The following is a 9,529-nucleotide window of genomic DNA, read 5'->3' on the forward strand; positions in this document are numbered from 1 at the left end:
GACAATCTCTTTAAGTGTATGGGACAGTCTATGAATGTGCGGCAAAACCGCCAATTTCTGTTTATTTTTCAAGATGCCTTCCGGTTCACTTTCCCTTTTTGTTTAGCTTTGACACGAGGCTTTCGGTGATTTCCATAAGATTGCCTTCTTAATAACTCGACGTTTGCAGGCGGCTTCCTTGGCTGTGGTAGTTTGATCTAGCAACGTGTTCACGCGATTTCCTAGCGCGGTGAGCATCAATGAGGTTGCCTCTCCTCTCTTCACCAGCTTTGAATGCGCAAAATCAAAGGGAAGCATATCTTTTATATTTTTTTTAGATCTTGGCTCATATTTTTAGCAAGCATGATTTTTTAAAACTTGAAATTGATGTCCAGAAACTGTAGCCACTCGTGAAAGTCAACCCATCGGCATTGCTCGAGGACACTTTTATGGATACTTCATCTGCAACCATGGGCAGACTCCCTAACACAAACAATTGTCCACTTACCTGGAGATTTTGAATAACCCCGTTTCCACTAACGCTTTGCTGATCCCTCAGTTGCTGATCTGAGTTATAAACTCTGTGGTTGAAATTTGATCTTAGTACTGGGTTTTGTATGTTACGGCAATTGAAAGGCACATCATGCTTGGGGTACATTTTCACTTGGAATGCATCTTCCACTTTGCATTGTTTGTAACAAACATTTATTTATACAGCATCAAACAAATCGCACTTTTAAACAGGTAATGACGCTCGGACTCCTAGGTTTTCAGGTATATTGGTGTCATTTAGCTTACTTTTAGAGCGCAGCTCTTAGGCGCCCGATTCCGGCTTGAGCGGCGTCGGCGTCGGCGTCGCCGTCAGCGTCGCTGTCAGCGTCGGCGTCAGCGTCGGCGTCGGCGTAACCAAGGTCACCCCAAGGTCACGTGACCCCCAGGTCATGTGACCCCCCGAGGTCACGTGACCCCTCCCAAGGTCACGTGACCCCTCCCAAGATCACCCCAAGGTCACGTGACCCCTCCCAAGATCACCCCAAGGTCACGTGACCTGGGGGGTCACACGACCTGGGGGGTCACGTGACCTTGGGGTTGCCTTGGTTACGCCGACGCCGACGGCGACGCCAAGGTCACCCCAAGGTCACGTGACCCCTCCCAAGGTCACCTCAAGGTCACGTGACCCCCCAAGGTGACCCCCCCCAAGGTCACGTGGCCCGCTCCCCGAGGTCACGTGACCCCCCCTCCCCCGGAAGTCACGTGACACCCCCGGAGCATATTAAAGAATGAGGGGAAGAGGAGGAGAAGGAAAAGGAGGGGTCTACCCTCCCCTCAGTACCCTTCCCTCCTCCTGCCCAAGAGCTGCGCTCCAATTCGGCGTTACAGGGAGTTGTAAACGGCTTTCACTTTTTGTAGTGTTATTAACGGTGTCTCGTTACTTTTCTGTGTGCTGTCGACTTGTGCATATACAATAAAACAATAGTTATGGTAACTCATGAGCGAAGTTAGACGTATAAACTCAGCAATATGAACGCGCACTCAAAGCAGCAACAGTTTAACTGCACTGCAAAGACAACAAAACTGTATATTATATAGAATACTGAAGCTTGCGTTGTTTTATTTAGTTGCTTCAGACTTGCCATTACATAAAAATTGGCACCTTCATTATTGCCTATTGTCAGTTTAATAGGAAACATCTGCAACTCATATACAAAATACCATAGAAAAAACAAAACCCGAGCTCTGAAAGATTATAAAATCGTAATTTGTATTGCGGTACTTCGTTCCGCCGAGACGGTTGGTGACAATATTACATAATTAAAGGTGTGACATGTAATATTTGTAAACGGGTCACCCATGACCTAAGCATCAGGATACCACACGAATCAAAACTGGTTAATTCCGGTCGGTAGTGTTTCAAGGCGACCTCTCCACGGCATGTGGTGTTGTTGTCTGTGGCTGGTTAGTTGGCTGAACGGGCCGGACCGTCGATTCCGATGGGGACTGAACGCAGCTTCCGTTGCGACAGGATCCAATCTCCAGCACTCCAAACGCAGACTAAAGGAAAAGAAGAGAATAAAAAAACGCATGTCAGACTCGATCGAGCAACAACGGTGCACCTTAATGGGTTCTTTCATTTTAAGAACCCTAGAAGAAATAAGATCAAAATCAAATTGTTGGTACAACATCTTTGACTTCCGTTTATTTCAGACTAAAGCATACAAGCTGATAATCTGTTCTGTGAGTAAAGTACATTTACAATTGTTTTTATTGAGATCATGTTTCTTTTTGCCATTTCTCACTTTTTGATGGTACATACCGGAAACGTCTTAGAAATCACGAAAGACTTGAATTATCACTGTTGGACAAAAATACAGGCAAACAAATCCGATAATGTAATCTTCCGCTCCCCCCCCCCCCCCCCCCCACCTCTCCTCGGCAGCAGTCTATATCTTGCTTGGATATCGCGACACATTTGAAGTTCACTGCTTTGCCTAATCTGAAGTTCTTGCTCGAGTAGGCACAAAGTATTATGAGGCGATGGGTAAACTATTGTTTACGCAAACTTCAAGGCAAAGTTATACAATTGTAGCTCACTTTCCGCAAGCCCTTTGAGCAGGATAACGGTTAAAATTATAGATATTTACATTGATATATAGATTATTATTTAATTCGTGATTTAAATTGAGCCAGTTGTACTATCATGATTTGAATGAAACCTTTCAGGCAAAAAAAAAGAAATTGAAAATATTTTATTTACCATTTATCTATAATTGGGTGCTTCCTCTCTGTGTCCATTTGTTAATTTATGTTTAAATCAAAATATCATAAAAGAATCAATATTTATATCAGGTTTAAGGGGGTACACTACCCAAAAAAGGAATGCTTGAACCACTTGTCTGATTCAAATGACATTTACAGAGCTTGTTTCTGTTGTTGTTGATAACATTTCTGACCAAATTTTGTTAACCTGAGTGAAGTATAACCAAAATTGCAAATGTTAAAAGATTAAAGTGGGCATGTTTGCGTAGAAAAACTACCGTTTTGAAATTACTTACACATTTGTCGTTTTCACGTGTTATATTGCTATAGGACAGTTCAGAGGAGATAACAATGGAGCTATATTTCTACATTATACCATTTTTCACGACAAAAAGACCACATAAACACAAATACACTTTTTTTTTCTTTAGATTTCCATCTTTTGTCCAAGAGTTTAGTTCTTGAGCATGAAAAGTTACAAAAATAAATATACAAGTTCATAGCTATCTCCCCTTAAAATTTCACCCCAGAAAAACTCACAAAAATTAATCTAAGTTACGTAGTAACAAAAGTATAGTTTTCCTAAAGTGAAATTTATGCTCAAAAGTGGAATTAAAAAAAATGCGTTCGAAGTGTTCCAACCTCTACATTTCTTTTAGCATCGGCGGACCGAAACTAAATTATAAAAACAATTAACTATGGAGTGTAAACTAATGAAGCTTTCTCTGAATACTCTCTAGATGTTGGTGGATGTAAATATGGCATTATTAAAGATCAACTTTTCTTGCAGAAATTTTTTTTTGGGGGGTTGTGTCCTCCTTAACACGAGCAAAAACAAGTGTTCTTTTGGGCAATCAGATCATTGTGCTTTATTTCTACCTTCCACTTCATTCGTCAGTTATGTAAAGCAAATAAAAAAGAGAAAAAAAAAAACACGAAAACTTGAAATGTAATGTCCCATGGCAAGTAAATCAGATAAAAAAAAAACAAATGCAGCTCTTTAACTAGCTAGAATAACAGGCTCTTTTTTTCTAATCAAGCGTGTCTACATAAATAAAATGCTAGTTAATTAAACTACTTTCATGCGCAAAATAATCGGTGATCGGACGGATATGGCCAATTGATCTGCCAGGCTTAAGAATAGATCTTGTCATAAAGTATCACTATTTTTAACTACTGTGATTTAAATCAAATGAATCTGAGTGATATAAAATAGATATAATATAAATTATATATATCTATATTAACCAAATAAATCTGATTTCAAGCAAATTATTCAAAAAAATTTTAATTTAAGAAAATAATTTTGTTTTCATTCTGCCTCTGAGTCCGTATCAAATAGACGGTGTAACCACGCCTATGTGTGTATGTCCTCAATCTGAAAGAGGTATTACAAAGAGGTTGCTTAATGCAAGGGCCCGATATTGGAACAGTCTGCCTGGACAGCATTAAACTTACCGTGCACAACGTGCCGTCGGGATGCGTCCTTACCGAGATGCTGGGAAGAAGGAGTCTCTCAAAGCAGACATATTGGCATGGATTGAGAAACTGAAACAATACCCGTTTCTGTCTTTAGTACGAAACACATAGTACAGAAGCTAAAGCGAAAGTGTAGGCGAGCTGGTTTAAGATAGACATAATGAACCAGGAGCAGAGGGGAAAAATGGCAGGCACAAAAAGGTAGACACAAAACCCCAATCAGACAAAAAAAAAGGATAAGTTTTGTTTCGTCCGTTCCTTTTTTTTTTTCTCTCCTGGGTTTACATGTTGAGGTACCGTATGTTGTTTTCCTGCCGTTACTCATGTTTTCTCGAATTTCCCATTAACCTTTTTGCGTTTCACTAAGCTGTTTGATCACGCCACCTTTCCATCATTTTATACCTTCCCTTTTTTTTCTTTGCAATTTGCAAACTGCACATACTACAAAATACGCCTTGCTTTACGTAGTGATCAATATTATTTAAAAATGGATGCATCAATACCAAAACTGCCCGAAAGAGTAACCGGGCACATGGAAGACCGGGCTTTATGGCAATGCACATGCTCACTCTTTCACAAGAATACGTTAGAAAAAAAATTAAACGATTGCGCTTATCAAACCAGACTCTTTTTTTTAGCGTTCGTTGTACATTTCGTTTCAACTAAGATGGGCACATTCCGCCTACTCCTGAGCTAGCGCGCGCAGAAGCCCCCTTGCAGCCTGACAACTTCAGAATTGACCACCGTTAGACGAATACCAGGGCCCCTAAACTCGTTAGACACCAAGTTGGAGCCCAAAGTTCGCGGAGCGGGCCGATTGGACGCCGGCAAAAAAAGCGCGAAGTCATCGTCGAAAGAGACCAATTGGTGCACTCCGTTAACTTCGGCCCAAACTTTGTGTTTGACGAGTTTAGAGTCCCAGCTCAGTTGTAAATTGTGCCATTGATGTTCATGTTGCTGATGAGTACTTATGTCCCAGCCAAGTCATCATGACGTCTCGCATCTTGTGGCAACTATGCAAAATGTCCGTTGCTTTAGGAAGGGTTCACTGCGGATATGTCAAACTGAACAAATCCAGCGTTGGTTATGATGTCACGGGTTTGCTCCCGGCAGAAGCTGTGCCACTTGAGACGCGGTCGTTGGTGATGATGTCAAATGCTTACCGACATAGAAGTGCGGCCTTTTGAAACCCTAAAACGAGCCAAAAGGCGCCAGCTTTATTTCACTGAGGACCCGTCGTTTATGGTTGCTCTGACCACCTTTAGGACATAATGACTGGTATCCAGGCATGTAGCCAGGATTTTGTTTGCTGGCTACATGCCGCCCATGACAAAATGCTGTATGAGGGGGAGAGGCGAGAGGAGGCCCCTGCAAAGTGGAAGATTTGGGGGGGGGGGGAGGGGCCCGGGCCCCATTCCCCCCCCCCCCCCTGGCTACGTGCCTGCGGTATCACTAAAATGCTAATTAGGTGTTTTAGGCTACAAATTATTGAATATCATGACGACATTTCGGATTGTGGACGAGAATCACGCACAGTGGATGAAGCAAGCTTCAATTATGCCTAAAGTTTCAGCATTTATGTTACTCCGCATATACCTCATCGTTCCAGCACAGCTTGGCAAAGCACGAACGCTACAGCTTGCGTGAACCAATGAAGACAATAGAGCCAATCGGCACGTGACAGCTCTCCACAGAAGAAATGCACATTCTTTTTTTTGTGGAATGGGGAATGTTTCAATTTCCTCGCTCCGATTCTCTGATTGGTTTTTCAGGCCATAGCCTTCGTCGTTTTCCACGTTCTGCTAAACGAAGCGCTTGTCTGCAATCTATGCAACGCTCCAACCTGGAAAGCTGGCGCCATCTCTGAAGCTCTTCAACAAGCGTAAAAGGAGCGGAGGCCGCGGAATATTTGAATTCTATTGTAGTCTTCATGTAATCGCCCGAATGATGAGGTTCAGAAATAAATCGCCCATTATATATACTGGGTTGGCCCTTTTATTTCCACGTGGACTACTCAGACATCTCATTCGGATCTACCCGACAGCTTAGGTCCAGCGAAATATTGATCCCAAATACGCGTCACGCGAGCCTCACATCAGGCGTAGTTCTCGTTTCACCTCTGCACATATGGCTGTCTAAAGTCGTGGTCACTATATATCTAACCGGACTTCAGGCACTTTCAGGAGAGCACTTTGAAATTCATAGTTCTCACATTCTCTTTAATTCTGCGTCTTGATTGTCAACAGTGAACCACTGTTGCCAATCAAGACGGGCTGATATGAATCAAACGATCTTGTAGGGGGGGAAAGCTCGTGTTTTTTGAATATTTACGTCTTTGTGGTCTAAAAGCCCCCAACGGTCACGACTTCAGGTTGCATTGTATTCAGGTGCGCGTGCTACTCACCAGAATGCTTGGGAAGACCAAAGAACATTTTGGAGGTGTGACACGAGCGCAGTCTTGGGCTGGCATGGTCGCGGCCAACACTGCAACTTCCCCCCAAAATATTCGATTCCATCATTTTAGCACTGCCCGTGCTAATTTTACCGACTATTAACATCCCAAAACATGCTTTGGCTGCATCCCCTTTCTTATTCCTGACAAATATTATTGTCTCTCGAAGCAGCATTGGTAAATATTTTCATTGGCGCTCCACGTTTTCTATCAGATCAGAGATTGAACATATATAAAATACTTCATGAAATATTATTGTCAATTTCCTGCCTGATTTTCTCTTTCCGTCAGCCGCTTTTTATGTAAGGAATCGTTTTGTAGGCGGGCTTTTTAGAGCACATTAAGAATAAAAGAACTTTCCGATTGAGATTGTTCAGGAATTCAGAACCTTGGGCTTGATCTTCAATGAACATATGTCTTGGGATTCCCATATCAAAAATATAATTCTAAAATTAACTGGGGTCAATAGACTAACTTATAGAAATAGCTTTGTGCCTCCGCCGTTCGTCAAAAGGGTTGTGTATAAGTCATTATTTTGCTCAAATCTTAAGTACTGCCATCTCATCCGGGGTATGACCACATTGACCCAACTTAAGCAAAATTCATTCACTTAAAAAAAATGGTACGTGTTATTTACAAGGCCTCGTACGACTCACATACGGAAGAATATTTTAGACGGCTAGACTTATTAACAGTTCATAATTTGTACAATTACAGACTCATTTCAACCGACAAAAAACGGACATATAGCCATAATAAATAAAAAAATTCGGAGTTATCCATGTTCTAAATTAAATAACCCCGGTACGAAAATCGAGGATGGGAATGCAGGCAGATAATTACTAACAAAACTGCATACAGAGACAATATGATAAGGCACAGTTTGCCAGAACTACCAAACCATTTGGCCACTAACTCCATACATGTACATAGCATATTTCTTATAGAATTAAGAAAATGTATACTGTCATACCATCGACGTGAAAGAAAGGTTTGCTCATCTCAGGTTGAGTACATTTGACACAAAGCTTATTTTGTATATTAATTATCTGCTCCAGTTGCTTTTTCAGTGTAGTTTAGTAAACAGTACGTACTCTGACCATTTCTCAAACTTTTTCTGCATCTGTTATTATTTCTGTCAAATCACAGGTTCGTGATTTTACGTGCTATATGTATGAAAGGTTTTTTGTGTATAGGGTTGTGTCTTTTTAGTACTGGATTCGGAGGTTATGTGTATTGCATTTTTTTTATTAGGAATATTCAAGCATAAGCGCTTAACACAACGCTTACTTTTTATTGTTGTTCTCTGTATCTCCGCTACTGGTATGTAGGTGGGACGAGGGCCTCGTCAAGCTGACTGATGAGCCTTTTTTTAGCTTCCTCAATACATGTTGAATGGGAAAGAAATTTTATTTTCAGTAGAATTAGATATGATTTTTTTGAAAAAATCGAACTAGGGTAGCCTGTTCGGCGTGAAACCGTTTGCCGATATAATCATTAAAAACGAATAAAGTGAGTCGTTTCGTTTTTACGCTTCCGAAGCCAATTTTAATATCTTCCAGCGACTAAACCACTCACTGCATTTTTGCAATTTTTATACTCATACTGAACACGGAGATATCAAACTGCCTTTGGTAATTTATTGATTAATAGGCCGGTGTAAGCAACATCTGAAAAAACATCCTATTTGGCATGTTGCTTTGCAAAGAACTTGCAATATGCATTTTTACAACAGCGAGCTTGAAGGCAAAAAAGACCATTGTTTTGGTGTTAACATTTTTCCTACCTATACTGTAGATGTCTAGGAGCAATACTTCAACAAAATCACTCTATGGCTTTGGTATGCACGCCTGTAGAAAAGATATATGGAGCGGTATTATTCTCGGTGTTTCACTCTTTAAAATTTCCTTCCCTAAAATGATGAAAACATCTATTGAAAAAAACCGCGGTTCCGCACTACATTACACTCTAAGAAATCGTATGTGTCTAGTTTCCCACAAAGCTTCCGGGAGAGCCAGTTGCTGCGATCTGCGAAGGAAGCTCGGAGAATGAAGTGGCTGAAAATATGTCAAGAGCTAAAACATCTATCTGCGATGTGTCACTTAGCATGACGTAAGCACGTGGAACGTCTGACTCTCTAAAGTGATTTGCAGCAAAGTAGACCCACTAGAGTTCTTAGTGTGTAGAACTAAATTTACAACAGAGGTCTAGAAAATCGGGAACTCACCTGACGCAAACACAACAAAAGGGACGTACTTTCTCGTAGTCGACATCATCCTTCTAACAGTTGTTTGAATCCAAAGAAGCTCGAACTGCAACCCTTACAGAATGCAGAATGAAGGTTAGACTCTATAGCGGCCAGTTCACTTTCGGATAAGGTCTGGCGCTGCAGCTGGCTTGGAATCGACTCAGAAAAATGGCTGCCTTCCAGACCTTGTCACCGGTATGCCACTGATGTACTGCGGCCCATTCTTCTACGCGTGTTGATCTTGTCTTCGAGAAAGTGTGTGGACCCAACAGCCGTTCTGCTTGATCTCCGGCGCGTGTCGGGATGAGTTGTTAGCCAACGCCCGTTATTGACAGCCACGAATATAGCGGTGAAAGATGGACCTTTGTGTGGAAGGAGTTTATCAGGAATAAGTCACAGGGCGACCTAGAACAGAACTCTACTAGGCTTAAATGCTCAAGTTGCAGTATATGGCTGCTTGGTTCAGGATTCAATTGCACCAGTTAGAGAAATATGCCGGCTCATGGAAGGGTATTGAGACCTTTATTTATTATGTTTTTCCGTTTGCATTGCCAAGTTGATTGTTCCACTGAGAAACAAGTTTATGTTCAGCATGCTGACAATAAAGTGAAGTG

At 41.5% G+C, this 9,529-nt stretch overlaps 1 protein-coding gene across 1 annotated transcript; it reads right to left on the reverse strand.

The window, feature by feature from the left end:
* Positions 1-1,890: 1,890 nt before the first annotated feature.
* Positions 1,891-8,943, reverse strand: LOC115314217. The gene is made up of 4 exons (XM_029973293.2): positions 8,895-8,943; positions 6,620-6,699; positions 4,195-4,284; positions 1,891-2,031 (listed from the first exon to the last, which is right to left on the reverse strand). Exons 1-4 carry the CDS (start codon positions 8,941-8,943, stop codon positions 1,891-1,893), a joined length of 360 nt encoding a protein of 119 aa, XP_029829153.2.
* Between the last annotated feature and the right edge of the window lie 586 nt (positions 8,944-9,529).

Source organism: Ixodes scapularis, unplaced genomic scaffold (genome assembly GCF_016920785.2).
Source record: "Ixodes scapularis isolate PalLabHiFi unplaced genomic scaffold, ASM1692078v2 PGA_scaffold1__304_contigs__length_218370807, whole genome shotgun sequence".
Classification (NCBI taxonomy): domain Eukaryota; kingdom Metazoa; phylum Arthropoda; class Arachnida; order Ixodida; family Ixodidae; genus Ixodes; species Ixodes scapularis.

Excerpts from the sequence above, each read along its gene's own strand:
- LOC115314217 (XM_029973293.2), bottom strand. The coding sequence starts at position 8,943 with ATGATGTCGACTACGAGAAAGTACGTCCCTTTTGTTGTGTTTGCGTCA. Across the intron at positions 6,700-8,894 it reads TTTTGTTGTGTTTGCGTCAG|TGTTGGCCGCGACCATGCCA; the intron begins GTGAGTTCCCGA and ends GGGAAGTTGCAG. Across the intron at positions 2,032-4,194 it reads CCGACGGCACGTTGTGCACG|TCTGCGTTTGGAGTGCTGGA; the intron begins GTAAGTTTAATG and ends CTTTTCCTTTAG.